The sequence below is a fragment of the Ascaphus truei genome, chromosome 1 (assembly GCF_040206685.1).
Source record: "Ascaphus truei isolate aAscTru1 chromosome 1, aAscTru1.hap1, whole genome shotgun sequence".
Taxonomy (NCBI): domain Eukaryota; kingdom Metazoa; phylum Chordata; class Amphibia; order Anura; family Ascaphidae; genus Ascaphus; species Ascaphus truei.
Window position 1 is genome coordinate 452,782,686 of NC_134483.1, and position 18,348 is coordinate 452,801,033.

The 18,348-nt window shown below is 45.7% G+C and overlaps 1 protein-coding gene across 4 annotated transcripts in view; it reads left to right on the top strand.

Moving 5' to 3' along the window:
* Positions 1–18,348, top strand: part of EGF (epidermal growth factor) — a 201,479-nt gene that overhangs the window by 22,927 nt on the left and 160,204 nt on the right. For 3 of the 4 annotated variants that reach the window (XM_075617161.1, XM_075617162.1, XM_075617159.1), the window contains exon 2: positions 16,615–17,237. In XM_075617161.1, coding sequence (XP_075473276.1) covers positions 17,111–17,237 — 127 coding nt within the window. In that variant the 5' untranslated portion in view covers positions 16,615–17,110. The remainder of the gene's footprint in view (positions 1–16,614; positions 17,238–18,348) is intronic. The other variant, XM_075617160.1, reaches the window with a different exon arrangement.

Below are 18,348 nucleotides of genomic sequence, written 5' to 3' on the forward strand. Positions count from 1 at the left end.
TAGAAAAAAAAATGCATTTTTCCTGCATAGGATTGATGCCGGGAATCTCTGGACCTGATATACTTTAATATTAGCACTAGAGACCCCTGGCATGAATCCTATGCAATAAAAATGCATTTATAGTAAACTTCATTACCCTAGCGGATAGCCTCAGGGACCCCCTACTTCCTGAGATACAGTCCCCGTTATGGGGTGCCGGTATCTCCTATGCATTTAAATGTCCGCGTCACGTGACCGTAGGAATAAAATGCATAGGAGATACCGGTACCCCATAACGGGGTCTGTATCTCGGGTACTAGGGGGTCCCTGAGGCTAAAATCAATGCGGTTCAGCTAGGAGACCCCCTGCTCATCTAAACTATTAACAAAATTAAAATTTATACACATAAATTTCGGGCGAGATTTGCACAGGGAGAGACGGCTCTCTCAGAGCAGCTCTCTCTGCAGCAGATACAACTCGTCGGGTAAGGCCTTTTCAGAGGGTCGTTCATCAGATCACCGGCTAATCGCCCATTTTGTGAATTTTGCTATGACAGGTAATCAAGACTTTCTGTGGTAGCAACGCTCATAAAAACGGTGAGTTAAATGGCCAGGCGATTTTTTTAAAATTAACCTTTAGTGCATAGGCCCCTAAGTCTTCTGCATTCTTTAAAGATAATGTGTATAAGGGGGTGAGGGAGGGTGGGTCCTTCTATCCTTTATATTCAGTGTCTACAGCCAGGGCAGCACACAGCTATGCCAGGGCCCAGGCCTGGAGCCACTGGAGCACCCTCCCCCCCCTTGCGATACATCTCTATCCCTCCTCACCAACCTCTCTCTCGCCCTCTCCCCTACACCCCCAACTATCTCTCTCCCTGTCCCCCACACCCCCACCCAGGGCCTCTGACAGTTTTCTCGGGGCCCAGGAGTAGTTTCCACAGGGCCCTCCCTCTCAGTGGCTTGCATGGCCCCCTCTTTCCCTCCCATGTGTTTATCTCCCCTTCTCCCTCACTTCCCCCTTTTCTAGCTCACACTCTCCCCCCTCACTCAATCTCCCCCTTCAACCATCTTCCTCCCACCACACACACACAATTCCACCTCCAAACAATACCCCCCCATGCACACACAATCCCTACAATAAACCCCCCCCCCAGCACAATATCACAATATCACACACTCTCTCCCCCAGCACAATACCACACACCCCTCAGCACAATACCACGCAACCTCCCTCCCCAGCACAATACCACACTACCCCCCCAAGAACAATACCACATAATTCCCACCAGCACACAACAACACAAGCCCCCTCCAGCATAACAACACAACTCCAACACAACAGTACAAAACACCCTTGGCACAACAGGACACTAGTAGCATGCCAGTCTCGGCATGACCAGAAGGAGGCCCGGCAACAACTGGGACAGTTGGGGCCTGGCAGCTAGATGTTGATGACACAACTTCCAGCACTGGCCAGGCCCCCCGCAGCTGCTGGGCTTGGGACACTAGTCCCGGTTCTCCTCCCTGTCGGTGGCCTTGCCTCACCTTTCTCCTCTCACCCATATCCCCACCTCCCTCCCTCTCCACATCTCCACCTCTCTCTCTCCACCACACCCCCAGCTATCTGTCTCCCTCACCTCTCTCTCTCCACCACACCCCATCTCTCTCTCTCTCTCTCTCTCCCTTTCCTTACTTCTCTCCCTCCCTCCCACACACCCATCTCTCTATCCCTCCCACCTCTCTATCTCCCTCTCCCCACCTCCCCCCACCCCACCTCTCCCCCTCACCATCCATGCATCATATATATACACATACACACACACCATCCAGGCATCATAAATATACACATCATCTTTGCATCATATATATGCTGTACACACACACCATTCATGCATCATATAGATCATTGAATCCTGACGAAGCATTTCAATTGCGAAACGCATTGAAGATTGCCGTGAGCTCTTTTGGAGCAAGAGAGCCACCGTAGTACAGAGCCGCAGTGCCAGGACCTATCAGAAAAAGTCTGAGAATGTGGAAGCAAACAAGACCCGCGAGAGGAGGTTCCCAAGCGACGCGCTGTTTACACTGGCACCACGCTTCATATCTGGCCGCCGATATTATTTTATATGTGAGTACAGATTGTTGTGCTATAATTCTATGTCAATACACTATTTTTATACATGACTCTCTCTGTGTAATGTGATCTGCAACGGAGGAACCATCGTATTACAAGAAAGGTCTAAGTCTAAGACTAAGGGTAGATATCCCCAGCATACACACAAGCCAACAACCACTGCCAGTGACCGGGTGAGAAGAGGGTCCCTCTTCTAAAGTTACCGTTACACACACACAGACACCATACGTGCATCATATTTACACACACCATCCATACATCATACACATCATCTATGCATTGTGTATATATACTGTACACACACACGCACCATCCATGCATCCTATATACACAAACACCATCCATGCATCACATATACATATATTTAAAAAAAAAGAAAAGAGAAAGCGCACGGCTCATAGTGTGATACTGTTTTCACTTTAATGTAAGAAGGTAAGAGGGAAACAGGATCACTCACAAAAGTAGTGTAAAATCAGGCATGTAGTGATACCATATCACAAAGTGCTGCGGACATCACGGTAGATCCCCTGCATCATCAGCGGTGTACCAGTCTTACTATTCTGATCTGTGCTGAAGCAGGGAAATGTCCGTTGCTTAACACTCCTGGAATAGTAAGACATACATACAGGCATACCCCGCATTAACGTACGCAATGGGTCCAGAACATGTATGTAAAGTGAAAATGTACTTAAAGTGAAGCACTACCTTTTTTGCACATATCGATGCATGTATTGTACTGCAATCATCATATACGTGTATAACTAATGTAAATAACTCATTTGTAACAGACTCTATAGTCTCCCCGCTTGCACACAGCTTCGGTACAGGTAGGGAGCCGGTATTGCTGTTCAGGACGTGCTGACAGGCGCAAGCGCGAGCTGCCGTTTGCCTATAGCGCGATATGTACTTACACGCGAGTGTACTTAAAGCGAGTGTCCTTAAACTGGGGTATGCCTGTATAGTTTCCAGTCACTTTGTGTTTTCTCTGATTCGCTCGGCTCTCTGTATTAGGCGGTAGCGGCAGTCTTTGTCATCTCTAGGCTGGTCGTCATTCCCGTGACTATTGCACCAGGTGCTCTGGGCTGTAGCTCATCTCGGGTCTGGTGTAGGGACATCGCCATCTGTTGCAAACTCTGCTTTAACATAGCAATATTCTCCTCATGGCTCCGCTGTAACTTCTGCTTTAAGGTAGCAATACTGGGCACACAGTCTTTCTCTTTATCATCATCATACGGCCTGAAGGGACACTGTTTTTCATGGTTATGTACATTACAAAACAAACATTTCACGTCAGCCATTTAAAAAACCCGGCAGGGAAATTTAGACACTCAGCACTTTGCTTATGGCGTTATCTTTACACAGTGCAGCAATCCTTTCATACCAGATGGGGCAGACTTTACACTCAGCAATTGCCAGCTGCAATTTTCACTTTCAGAAAAAAAAAATTCTGCCTGAGTTCAGCACCTTAACATATCTTCATCCATTAACCTCTGGTTGCTATTGCATCCACACTTCACACATTGTCTGTGTATGCTGTAAGCACAACTTGTCATACACAGTGGGACAGACTTTGCTTGCAGAATGTTGTTTTTTCACTTCAGTTGGGTGGCCATTTTAAATCCCCGCACATTTATTTTCAAACCCACAGTTTCCGCTGCTCAGTGCCTTTTGGACTGTCCGCATTAAACTCCACCATATTGTGATCCCCAGACCATGATGCAATTTCTTGTGTCCCAATTTAAGGCCGGAAACACTGTATTTTCTATGCAGGGGTTTATTTACAGGGATAAAATCATATAGCAACAGGCCCACCGTCCCTTTAAGAAAAACCAAATAATAGAAAATAAACACCTATTCCCTTTAGGGAAAGCTAACTACACCGTAGCTTTCGCCCCCACTAGCTGGATGGCCAGCTATGCTGGTTCCCACCCTCAAAATATGCCCTGGCCTATGCAACAATCTACACAGTCTGGCCATTGGTCAAAAGTTTGTCCAAATCAAAGATCTCCATGCATCCAAAGGATTATCTGAAAAAGATTGAAAGATTAAAGTGGAATATCAATTCTATTTATTGAGTTCTCAGCCCCAGTTGAAAACTTGGAACTTGAAAACGAGAGGTAGCTCTCAATGTTTTACTTCCTGATAAAACATTTTATAAATACATTAAAAAAAAGTTATTTCCTTTTTGTATGTCATCCCATAGGAAATGTGGTTGATACATACTGTATGATTTCTTCTACTCCAAGGGGCCATCCCTCCTAGGACCAAAGTTATCTAATGTCAGTAGCATGTTTAAGGTGCTACAGTACTGTATATCTGTGTTATTCCACTTTTAATCACAGTGTGAAACCTATAAATGATTATTTCAAAGTTGGTTTGATTCCCTGTAGTCAGATTTTACTATTTCAGCGAGTGCTTGCAGAGCTAGAGCCCTCATCTCTCCCTCCCTTATCTTTATTTTTTCATGGACAGGATGGGATAAGGGAATATAAATGCTTGGTTGCTCTTTCTTAATACCCAATTGATTGAATAGCATAATATATTAAAATATCTCTGACCTTCCTGTACTGTACACAGAACACAAAAAATAACCTAACATCACAGGGGACGAAACATTAAACACTTAACTTATTCCTGAATTGATTTCTTGAAGCAGACAAGATTTCCTGTTTGTTTCAACTCTTTATGACACTTAAGATTCATGAATAATACATTTGAATTTTGACATTTTGTTTTTCATCCAAAACAAATGAGGTGTAACCTGAAATGTACTGTAACCTGAAACATACTGTAACCTGAAATATACTGTAACCTAAAATATACTGTAACTTGAAATATACAGTAACATGAAATATACTGTTACCTGTAATATACTGTAACCTAATGTAGCCAGGTCCCCTCTGGCTCCCCGGTCCTCTGTTTTTCCTTCCCTTACCTCCGCCACAGTGGGGTCTGTTGCAGGTGGCGACGGGCTGGCCGGCGGCACCCTTTGCAGGGCGCCGCCATGTTTGTTAGGTTTGCTCCTGTGTGGAGACTCGCGCATGCGCAGAAGAGTTGCGGAGGCCATTACTGTAATTGAGAAATGGCAGATGTGGCGCTCCGTAGCTCAGGGCCTTCCCAAAGTTGCGCATGCACAGATGCGAGCAGCGGCGGCCATTACCAAGTCGCGCATGCGCAGTACAGATAGTGCATGCGGCGGCAATAGGAAAGGGCTCTGCAAGGGACTACAACACCCAGCAGCCACTGGGGATGCTAACCACGTGACGCAAGGGAGCCAATCGCACGGCCAGATCTCCTGCAAGGAGAAAGATACATTTTGTGCACTCAGGAAGAACAGTCAGTCGGAGCTGAGACAGAGTAAGGGTAGGGTGTGCATGTGCAGGGAGCAGGTGGCCCCTACACTAGGCCAGAGATCCCACCTAGGCTCCAGCTAGGTTCTGACTCCCCTCAGCTTGTGGTTGCTGCAGGGACCACCCCATAGGGTAGGGACACGGTCCTGTAGAGCCAGCTTAAGTGAGGGTTACAGCCAGGAAGCGTGGATATCCTGGCCATTGGTGACAAAGGTGAATCACTCTCTGCAGCAAGCAGAGATAAGAGACATTCCAAAGGTGGATCACTCCATGCGGGAGCCATCCACCGTAGAGGCGGATCACGACATGGGATCACCCTTCTGGAGCAGGGATCTCAAGTACATCATCTGCGCGCCCGGGTGTGGACACACCCGGCAGGTACCTTCACCACAACTAAAATTAGTGGGCAGCGCTGTCTCACACTTTCTCTTGGATACACAGTGTTGGGGGAATAATTTGTGGGGTTAAGGCTCTGTGAGGTGAAGGGGTAGTTGTACCTATTAGTAACCATTAGAGTGTTCAGAGTTATACCCGTGCCAGTAAATGTTATTGTTTTATTCGCAGTGTTTGATTGATGTTATTGAGTCCTGTGAAGAGCTCCTCCCAATACGTTGAGATCCCTCACAGGTGGAGGCGTTGCACCGAGAGTATTGTATTATATCACCCCGGTAACCAGAGTTTATTTGGTTGTGGCTAATAAACCACTACAGTTTAAAGTTTCATACCACGTTTTACTGACCCTGCCGCGAGGCAGTCCTGCCACAATATATATAGTGACGCCCACACCATGCTGTAGCATCTTTTAGTACCAGATTAAGGCAGGAAACATAGTACAGCTCAACCCCGTTATAACGCGATCCGTTACAATGCGAATCCGCTTACAACACGATGCAAGTATGGCTCCTAATTTTCGTATTTATGAATACTTTACAACACAATTATTAGTATCTTAAATACTTTATTGTACAACGCATACAATTGTACATTATTTCTAACGCAATCCGCATATAACACTATGTGATTCTTTGGACCCCAAGCACAGCGTTATAAGGGGATTGAGCTGTATTTCTCTATGTGGGGTTTATTTACAGGGATAAATAATATACTAATAGGCCCACCGTCCCTTTAAGTCAAAACAAAATCATAAAATAAACTCCTACTCCTCTTAGGAGACTAACTACACATGCAGCTTCAACCCTTACTACCTGGATGGACAGCTAAGCTGGTTACCACCCCAAACAGGTACTACTATAGCTGAATATATAACGTATCTGAAAACAGCAATAAAGAGTTTTCGCTTATCTATTACTCCAGGTTTTGGAGTTTTGGAGTTTTTGCTTATCTATTACTCCCTGCTTCAGCGCGGTCTCGCGTCCTTCCTTCCTGGGGGAGCTCGGCCCCACGAGAGCTCAGAGAATCTCTCCTCTGTATGTCCAATGTTAAGGATAGGACATCCCCGCTTCAGCACTGACTCTCGTCCTTCCTTCTTTTTCCTGAGATTAACAACCCAGGCAGTCCCAGCAGGCTCCGCGACCACCGTCCAGTGAGCCTAGGGGGCTGTGGCAGCTTCCACAGTTGGGGAGAACTCTTTTCTGTCCCCTTCTTTGGGACAGCAGTCTCTCTCCCTCCTTCTCTGAGGCAAAGTAGTCTCTCTCAGCATGGCGGCTCTCAGTCTGTCTTTTAAAACACTTCTGTTCACTCAGGAGTACAGTCTAATTAATTAGTCAGTAGCTGCTGCTGCTGGCTTCTCTAGGGAAATTAACTCTCTGTGTGTCGGAGAAGTCCCATAGCTACAATATTCCAGCACCAGAGGACAGTGATAGTTTAACAAAGATTTATATATATATATATACACACTTGAAAAAGCATTAACCCTGCATGATTCTCATCTCATTTTGCACATGCATGTTTCCCTGCCCTGACTTTATCTTCTGTGATCAATTTCCCATACAGTCTTTATCTTCTACATTCCTTTGGGAAAATGTGTATAAAGGGAGATTCTTCTTTCCTTTGTACCTAACTCATGTATTTGGTGTCTATGGAGGGACAGTTTAGAGATCAGATTTACTTCTCTGGCGATTAACTGCCTTCTTTGACATGGTCTAGTCTCATGAGGAAACCCTTTTGTGCAGAAACGCAACACACCGGGACATACTGGATCTCTGTATAGGTGCTAAGCTTTAGCACGCTTTAACTTCATTCATTTGAATGGGATTTAAGATGTGCTAAAAACTAGCATCCCTTTGTAAATTTGGGTCTAGGTGTGTGATTGTGAATAGTGCAATTGCCTGGTGCACAGTTAAACTAGGACATTATAAAGTGTGTATATAAAGAGGATCTCATTCCAGGCATACAACAACAGAAGAACGGAATAATCTGTCAATAGCAAGAAACAAAACCACAATAACTTATGATGCTGTAACTCTATTCGCCCCTCTATAAAATCTTTGTGATGATACGAGCCCTATTCAACAAGGAATATGAGTCCATCCTCTTCCCATAATATATAGCTGGTGCTAGGTAGAGATGGGCAATTTCTTTTGGTGGGTTTGGATCCGTAGTGGATTAGCCGGTTTCTTTGGTATGAGGATTTCAGCGGTTCAATCACAAAAGAGGCAATTGGCGGTTTGCATATTTTTTTTATTATTATTGCCTAAACACTGCGTGGATTCCGCAATCCGTTGACAGATTTTGAAGAATCCGAGTTGCTGAATCCGCGGATTGGATTCTACAAAACCGTCAACGGATTGTATCCAATGGTGGTTTTTGATGAATTTGCGCGTCTTAAAACCGACCAAATCCGTTTGCAGATTTTACACTGTCGAACGAATTTTGGGGAGAAAATCTGGGAAACGGATTTGGGCAGATTCGCCCATCTCAAGTGTTAGGTAGAAAATATTTCCTTGTCCTATGCAAAAAAACACATTTGTGACAAACGTTAGCAATTTTTTCTTTAGCAGTACGGTACACTGGCGACACACTTTATTTGAGCTCGGCTAGTCCCACGAATTCGGGTATACCCGGGTGTATTGAGGTTTGTGACTGTTTTCTGCCCGAGTGCATTGAGGTATTTTCCAGACAGGGATTGAAGCATTTTATTCCCGCTGGCTGCAATACTGCACAGTATATATATATATACTGCATTACAATTCATGAATTTATGCCATCTGGTAGACACGCGAAGCATTTCAGCCTATTAAATCCTAATCATTATCATTTAACAGATCAGCCGCCCGTCAGCCAGGCATGAACCCAGGCTGGGAAGGCAAACGCAACGGGGCTTGTCAGAGGTGAGGAGCGGCGCATTCCAGGTATCTGCCAGGTACATACTGGGTATTTGCTCGAATAAAGTGTGTCGGTGCAGTACATCATTGGGAGAAGACACCTTCATTATTATGTAACTTAGTTTGTAAGAATATAAGCAGTGCCTTAACTATTAACAAGGCAAAACTGTGAACGCTAGCGTTAAACTTAATTGAATACGCATTGAGTTTGCACCAAATAATAATTTTGCATCACTCCATCTTTCAGAAGGGCAGCTCCAGTAGACTTACAATACTGCGATGTAGATCTGGCCTGCAGGGTTACATAGCTGCAACCCCTCCTTGCCCAACTCCTAAGGAGTGTTACTGTGCGGTAGTGTAGATGTGGTGCCACAGACGCTCTTTACCGTCTCAGGGTGCTGGTATTCAGCTGGTTGGTATTGTAAGCTCTCAGGGTGGTAATAAATGGCACCAGGAACTTTTATACAAACAGGACAGGGCAGGTTTTTACTCTTATAGTCTCTTCCCTGCAGTCCATACATCTCCACAGGGAGGCACACATGGCTTACATCACTCTTGTCTTGTACATAGGCAAAGGGGAATATCTATTTCCATAACTTCTAATATCCAGTAGTCCTCTGCAGGCACTTTTCTAGAACCAGGGGATGTAATGCTATCAGAGTTCCCATCTACCCCTCATTAATACAAAACCCCAGCTGTCCCCTTTAGTGACCTGGTGTGCTTACTTCTTCCAAAGTAGCCTTAGAGCAACCTTGCTAGTGACAGTTCTGAAGAACCCTGTTTTAGGGATCCCACTCTGTGAACGCCATACACACACATACACTCCTTCAGTGTATTGCTATGGACCTCCCATCAGATCAGATCTATATCTACTTAGGGGCACTTTCCCTAGCTATCAAAACAATAAAAGTGACCTCACATACTTAAACACAGAGTTACACACTTATTAGACATAGGACTACATCCATACTGTATATATATAGGGACTCCCTTTTGTTTCTCTGGGAGTCCTCCTGATGTTGTAGAGGTACTCCTTGTGTCCTCCTTGGGTCTGAGGCCCAACCCCTTATACCTCTACCTTTATACAACCTGGTGACATCGCAGGTCACCATAGTTATCTGGGATTCGTGGGGCTCCTCATCATCTCACCCTGCCCTTGTTACTGGACAAAGATGGGGTGAGCTCTTTCCAGAATAGGGGTGGGGCTTACACAGCAATTGGCTGACTTGCAACAATACCTTAAAGGTCATTGTCTTGCAACAATTCCCCAGACATTAACCCCTTCACTACATTTAGTAAGCCGGAAGGGGGTGACATACCATACCTGTGTAGCCATGTCTAAGATTGGTGTACATATCTCTTTCTCATGTTGGCAGTAAACCTGGTAAGTATGCAGGATTGCCAGTAACAATCAATGAGGTTTGCCCTCACACCCTGGTGAGGTGTCATATATCCCCAAAGGAAGTGACAACATGCAATGTGCCCCCACTTAGTGGTACAGAGCAGGTTTGTTCTCTGGGGGGTGATATAAGACACAGCACTGCCTAAAGTTAGAAGTCAGTTTCCTGTTGTTGTGCTGCTTGTTCAGTTAGAGGCAGGGAAAGGTTTGCAACAGTGTTGCAGTGTCTCCTGCTAGCTGTGAGTCAGTGAGCATAAGCAGCACATTGGGCAGAGTAGAGAAGCTGACAGACAGAGCAGCTCAAGAGAGGAGCTGAGACAGACAAAGCAGCTCAGGAGAGGAGATTACAGCAGCCAGAGAAGCTGGGGAATCTCTTTGAGAGTAAAGGTGGAAAGCAGCTCTATTAGGGAGAAGGGACCTTCCTAATGGAGTGCTGCACAGAGATGAGCGGCTGAGTTGCTATCTGTGAGGGGCAGCTGGCCCATACCATGCAAATAAAGATGTCTTGTTCGCATATACATCCACTGTGTGAGTGTGAAGCTACTCAGCAGTGGATGGCACCACCAAGAAGGAGTTCCTCGCCAGGACCATCTCCCTGCGGAAGCACAGATCCTGATGAGGTGGAGGCGCTGCACATGAAGTAAGTTGGACTCGCACCCACTACCTCAGCTACCTGTCCTGATGACATCCCCTAATACCATCAAGCGGGAGACTCAGGAGTCCTGTTACTTGCAGGTGCACCACCATACACGATCATGTAATGGGGACCGGTTAGACGACACGGGCCAATGTGAGATTGGGTGGGTCAGACAAGGGGGTCCAGCCGTTACACCTGTATAAGTGTCATATCAACAAATAGGAAAGGGGCATTCGTGAGTAATCTCATCAAAAACATTTCACACAATGTCATTTGAATTTTTATCTCAACAATGTGAAACTCACACATTACAAAACGTGGTATTCTTTGACGTTCTTGTCTAATGTTTCGCAGGTTGAACCCTGCAAATGTTATCTGCCAGTGTAAGTAGTGCTCTATGTTTTAGAACAGTTTAGGAACATTGAAGACCATATTTACTACGCAGAGCTAAGTCATAAGACACCTTGTCCGGAAGTCAGGAAACGCCAATCTGCAAAAAATGCTGTGTTATAGGTTAAAAAAAAATCTGTTATTTTTAGAGTGCGAGTCATCAGCTTGGTACCGCAAAAAATCATGCATTTTTAACAGCGGACGGTAAAAATATCAGGATCCGTACAAAAATGACTAAATACTGCAAATGTTGGTTTTAATCATCGTCATGATATTTATTGGGACTGGGCTAATGCAAAAAATACCACCTAGTCCGGACCGGCGTTAGTCCTATCTTGTCTATGTATATAATGGCATAGACAGTCTAAGCTACACCAACATGGAATAGGTGACAAAACATCAGCATAACATACAGCTAAATCTAGCTGGGTGTACTATATTGGCTAAACAGAGTACACTTGGAAGGTCCCAAATGATGGCGCACTGCAGACCAGAATTATATTATATCAAGGTCTAAATGTGCGACTAAATATAGACAGTTAAAATAATTTTATTAATACACATAATGGTTAAAATGTAAATATAGACCCTAAATCTCTAAAGTAGGATATATACGAGTCCCCTAGGTGAAGGTTGTATATATATATATATATGTAAGGGGGTCACTCCTGGTATCCCTGATTTTCTTTTGCCCCCTGTCTTACCCCTGTGGCAGTGGGGGAAGGGGACGGCGACTTCTCCCGGTGGGCGCCGCCATCTTGGTTGTTCGCGCAGTGGTTGGCAAGGGGAGCGGTGGCCATTACAAGTGTGCAGGAGCTCTGGGAAGTTGCGCAGGCGCAGTTAAGCGTAGCGGCGGCCATTACAGCTTCGCACAGGCGCAGGAGAGATCGCACATGCGGTTCCCATAGGAAAGAGGTCCTGAGTGGACTACATCTCCCAGCAGCCTCTGGGGAATGTCCTATGATCCCTGTCACCTGCAGCCAGCCAGCCACTGAGACTTGCAGATTCTCTGCAGCAGGGGTTTGATACAATGTTGTAAAGCACATGAGTCAGTCAGACTGAGGATACAGAGGGGGAAAGAAGGGGGGCAGAGAGCCGCGAGCTTCTGCCCTAGGCCAGGATTCCCCAGGCTAGAATTAAGGCCCTGACTTCCCACTAGTGAAGGTGGGTGGTCACAGGGACAGGCCCTAGGATAGGGACCTGTCACATTAGAGAAGGAGAAGGAGCTCTGCATGTGGGGAGGCAAGTAGCCTCTACACTAGGCCCTATACCCCAGGCCCAGTTAGGCCCTGAGTCATTGAAAGGGTGGAGCTGCTACAGGGACATGCCCTAGATAGGGAACGGATCCCCTCAGCAGTCAGGTGTGTTATAAGATAGTATCAAATAGGAGAAAAAGAACCCAGTCTTGTAGCACTCATTCACAACAAATGTATAATGATAAATTTAAAATACTTTATTAATAACTATGAATAAAAAATAGGGTGTTAAAACATAATTAAATACTATGTTGAACAGCACGTGACTGTATCCGTTAGTAACCCACCCTGGTCTAGGTGGGTAGATGTGGTATGATCCCTGATAGATACTCGGGATCAGATGCTATAAGTTATAGCTACCTAAAATATAGAAGAGGAGCCAAAGAGAGCCCACCGAAGGATATAATGCGCTAGGTTAGACCTATAAGTATCTACCCCAGATAGAGATTGCACTGGTTGCTACATAGGTTCTCCAGCGCTGTCAGTGCTAGATCTCTATTAAAGACATATACTGCCCATACTCTTAAGTGCAGACTATTAGGCAGGCACTCAAGTATGGTATAGAATGTCGGCAAGCTAGGGCATCTAAAAGAGATTACCAAAACACCTTGGAGGTAATGTGAACCCTAATAGGCACTCCCTCACTACTGTCAGTAAGGTATTGGTGATATCTGCTATTGTAAGGGTGTTCGTGCATTGCACCTTGCAGCTCATGCAGAATATTATCTTAGCAACCACATATACACACTCTGCGCACATAGGTAATCACCCTTACCATGACAGGGTGATATAGTGCGCAGTTGTGTCTTCGGTGGGTGGAATGATAAGATATTATCATAGAGTTATGTCAGTACATTACAGTGTTAAGAGATATGTTATGTTCAGTAAAGCCCTTTGCTATTTCACATCCAGTGTATGTGTTCATTTGAATGTGTCCTGCGAGGAACAACTCCCGCTCTGCTGGGAGCCATTGCAGGTGGAGGCGCTGCATCATATAGTAGTAGTAAGAGTAATTCACCCCAAGGTCCCCGTGGCGGAAGCTCATCCCTCCTGGTTGCCAGACAGGTACAGCACCACACTGATAAGTAGTCAGATACACCTACCCACCTAAATCTCACTTAGGGTGGGGGTAAGAGGGCTACATCTATATCTATATTTTTGAAACCGTTGTATGTCCCTGTGTCTAGGGGCAATCTGATTTGTCTGTCACTCAGCCTCTGGCCAATCAGATTGCTCTGTGGCCGCCCCCCTCTAATTAGCTTGCTTCTTGGCCTCGACCGGCCCTCCTCCTCCTCGCACCGCCGCCCGGCCACTCTCTTCTTCTCCCTCTCCCTCCTGTTCTGTCTCCCGCTGAGTCCCCCAGGCCCCGGGTATCACACCCACCGGGTATTGCCCCCCCCTGCCCCCGGGTGTCACTCCCCCCCACTGCCCCCTGTGTCGGTCCCACCTCCCTTTCCCCGGTGCCCCCCTGTAACCTGAGTGTTCCGAGCCGTCCATCGGCCTGGCGGTGCACGCACGGCTGCTCCCGCTCCTCGGGCGGCTCACCGTCCTCCCGACACCGGCTTGCGCATGCTCCGGGGCGCCATGCGCTGCATGCTCTGCCCCCCACGCCCGGGGCCGCGGCTGCTCCCGCTCCTCGGGCGGCTCACCGTCCTTCCGACGCCGGCTCGCGCATGCTCCGGGTCGCACGGCGGCCTGCGCCGCCCCCCACGCCCGGGACCGACCGGGCGGAGCTCCCGAATTGGAGAGAGGCGCCTTCTGGACCGGTGGGAGCTCGGAGAATGGACGGAGGGGACTGGTGTCCCCCGGTGGGGGGGGGGGGGGGGCGAGGCTGCAGCATCCTCACTGAAGTTGTTTTTGGTGCCCGAGGACATGTGTCTCACAGTGTGTGCGTGTTTCACAGTGTGTGTATGTGTGTCACTGTATGTGTGTGTGTCACTGTGTGTGTCACTGTGTGTGTGTGTGTGTCACTGTGTGTGTGTGTCTGTCTGTCACTGTGTGTGTGTGTGTCACAGTATGTGTGTCACAGTATGTGTGTCACAGTATGTGTGTCACAGTATGTGTGCGTGTGTGTGTCACAGTGTGTGTGTGTGTGTCACAGTATGTGTGTGTGTGTGTCACAGTGTGTGTGTGTGTGTCACAGTGTGTGTGTCACAGTGTGTGTGTCACAGTGTGTGTGTGACACAGTATGTGTGTGTGTGTGTGTCACAGTATGTGTGTGTCACAGTATGTATGTGTGTGTGTCACTGTCTCACTGTGTGTGTCACTGTCTCACTGTGTGTGTGTGTGTGTGTGTGTGCGCGCGTGTGTCTCACTGTGTGTGTGCGTGTGTGTCTCGCTGTGTGTGTGTCTCACTGTGTGTGTGCGTGTGTGTGTGTGCGTGTTTGTCGCACTGTGTGCTGCGCAGGGGGGGAACAGAGCTGCTCAGGGGGGGGGGGGCACGGCCGGAGCTGTGTAGGGGGGGACACACGCCTGGAGCTGCGCAGGGGGGGGGAGGACTGGAGCTGTGCAGGGGGGGGGGGGCGGAGAGGGACGTGGAGAGAGGAGGGAGCAGAAGGTTATGGTCCTGGGCAGCGCCGGGTCTCTCAGCTAGTATATATATAATGTGGTGGTTTAAATAACCTGTCAAAACAAAGTTCAAATGTGAATCATTAGTGTTCCTCCTGTAGACATGCTTAGCGTGTCATATTTTAGTGGGTGTTTCATTACATGGAACCCGCAATAGATGATCCATGTATACATATATAGTACATTTATACAATGATGATCATTGAAGCCAGTAGTTGTCTGTATACTATGCTTCTGACACCTCCGGTCATGGGTAATACCAATAATGGTATAGTGAAGAGGATCTAGATACTGTATCCACTACATATAGTAGATACTAAAAAATATGACCAGAAGTATCTGATATTTTCCATGCATATATGATAGCCATTATTCCATATTTCCTAGTATACGTACAGCTAATTTGTACTACATATTAACCCCTTAGTAGCCCAAGTGGTCAGCTACTCATGGGTTTCCGTGATTAACTGACCAGTAAGGGCTTTAAAGGGGTTAATACACACATAAAGCTACACAACCTACCCCCTTGGCTACCTTAGTGGCCAGTAAAGCATTGCCATTTTGGTAGCCATGTGTAGTAGGCAGTGTACTTTTAGTAATATTAACCCTTTTGATGCTTGTGGTATAACTTGGTAGATAGAGGTATCAAAGGGGTTAAAGTCATTTCTACCATAGGCTTATGTCATAATTTATATAACATAGCCCTATGGCAGGAATATTAACTGACCCTCCCCTGTGAGTGCGATGTGGTAATTAACCCTTCATTATCAGTTCCGCTAAATACTGCATCACAACGAGTCTAGAAATATCGTACTCCAGAAAACATTACTGCATTATTGATGATGTAGATCAGGGGTGCGCAATCTTTTCCCACTGTGCCCCCCTGCCTGCTTCCCTCCTTGCTCGCGCCCCTCCCTCCCTTACTTGTCTCCGGCGTCAAATGACGCTGGGGGGCACGTGGCGTCACGTTGTCATTTGATGCTGTGTCGCCGAAGACAAGGTAATGGAAGTTGCAGGGGCCTCACGCGGCCCCCGGAATTTAATTTAAATGCCTTGGGGAGGAGCGCGGGACCTCTGCAACCGCTGCGCTCTCCCCTGAAAAATCTTGTGCCCCCAGTTTGCGCAACCCTGATGTAGTGCATAAAATTGCAGCAATATTTCCCAGTATTTCTCTCTCCTCCCCACCCCCCCAGGTGCGATGTTAACTCAATTTGAATGGAATTTGATGACTCTAGGCCCTTATGGCTGTTTGAAGGGGCCGTAAGTGCCTAAGTGCTTAGCACCTCTTACTGTAGTAAATATGGATATTTATCCATGCTCCAGTAATATATTTAGAACCGCAGGCAAAGGGAGACAAAAAATACTTTCCCACGGGTCACCTGTACATAGTGGCACGATAGCATGATATCTTCAGCTAGGATCTCTTATTACAGGTGCCAGTACCTGTACCAAATCACTCAAAGGAAGAGGAGTAGCTTTGTGGTTAAGACTGGGTGGTTTCCATTGTAATAGCACAACACAATATACTTTTAAGACCCTCAACACCGTATTAAAGAGTATGTAAAAGTATTACGAGTGGCTGCATATTTGTTCTTAGTCTGCATTCTCTCGTTCCCAGCACAGAAGAGACCAAACACAGGCTTCAGTCAGCTGGCACTAAAAGAGGAGGTGTGGCAAGACAAGCTTTTAAAGGAGACTGTAATTGGGGAAGAAGGACCCTGGTATTCACTACTAAACGGAGCTAACAAGGGGTTTATCTAGAAGCAATGTGCTGCTGCACTCACAGCAGAACTTGCTGCAAGCCTTACACGCTGCACTTGCTGAATGTGTTACATTTGCCACCAGGGTGCCTGGCATTTCATACTTTGCTTCGAAAAACCGCAAACCCGGAGAAGCATTTCTAATTAGAAAGGTTGTATACGGAGAAGGTGGGTCGCTTCATTGGTTGTAAATAAGAAGACAGAAGGAAAACAAAAATCTGGTATTGTTAAAAGATGTTGCATGTGCAAGGTCCTCAGGAACAGACAGACAGTCCTTATCCCTGTGCTGGGCTGCATGTGATGAAGCATAATTGACATGTACTCTGTGGACAGCGATTACAAGAAGTGGAGATTATGTTCCTTATATTAACTGTTCTTTGGCCATTATTTTTCGATGTTAGTTTACTCAGCACCACGGGAATGCAACAATGGAACTGTCCAGAAAGTTATCAATTGGGTCAAGTACAGCCTGCCTGTAATGGTAAGTACAAAAAAACCCTACTGTTTTTTTTATTATATTTGACCAGAGGCTTATAAACTAAGAAGAAATATCTTGATTATTTTTTTCCCGCCCAGCCACATTATCTTAGAGACAACTAATGTAAAAAATATTCAATGCATGCAAAAATAATCTCAAATAAAACATAAATAAAGCCTATATTTAAAAAGAAATCTTGAAAGTTGATGAAAGACTAATAAAAAAGCCCACATTATAACTCTGTAGTTAAAATCGAATTGTTTTCTTATGCTAATCCATTCTGAAATAACTAACTGATTCATAGTAATGTAGTATACTTTTATTTGAATACGTTCATTAAAATACTACTCATATTTACCAATTTGAGTACAGTATCTTGAAAATTTCCACATAATAGAAAAACCTGTAAATGTATGAAAGACTCATTTAGTTGATTAAATACAATTAATTTAAATAATTTTTTTAATTTTTTAAAGTTGTGAAATTGTACAGTGGCTTAAAATACCACAGATGGATTGACTGAAAACACACACACACACACACACACACACACACACACACACACACACACACACACACACACACACACACACACACACACACACACACACACACACACACACACACACACACACACACACACACACACACTATTTGTGTGTAAATAAAAAGATACCAGTCATTCCAAGCTACTAGTGAAACTGAAGCTGTGACTCAATACCTTATATAATTCTAGCTATTTAATAACAGGTGCCTAACTGCCCTGCCAAACAACTGCAATTAGTAAACACAAAACAATATCATGCATGGCAAATGTTAATATTCTGGGTGTGCCTATGACCCAGAGTGGGGGCTTCATGATGTATGTATATAGGTATATCGTTATTTGTAAAGCGCCTTCTAGGTACATAGCGCTTCACAGCAGTAATACACGTGACAATATTACAACACAATGGGAATAAACGCTTCAGACACGACAGTTACAATAGGAAAGGGAGTCCCTGCCCAGAAGAGCTTACAATCTAAGTGGTACAGTAAGTAGGGAGACCTTAAAGAGACATGAGGGTGTTCTAGTAAGTGCCTCTGCAAGGGGTCTAGGCCAGTGCATATGAGG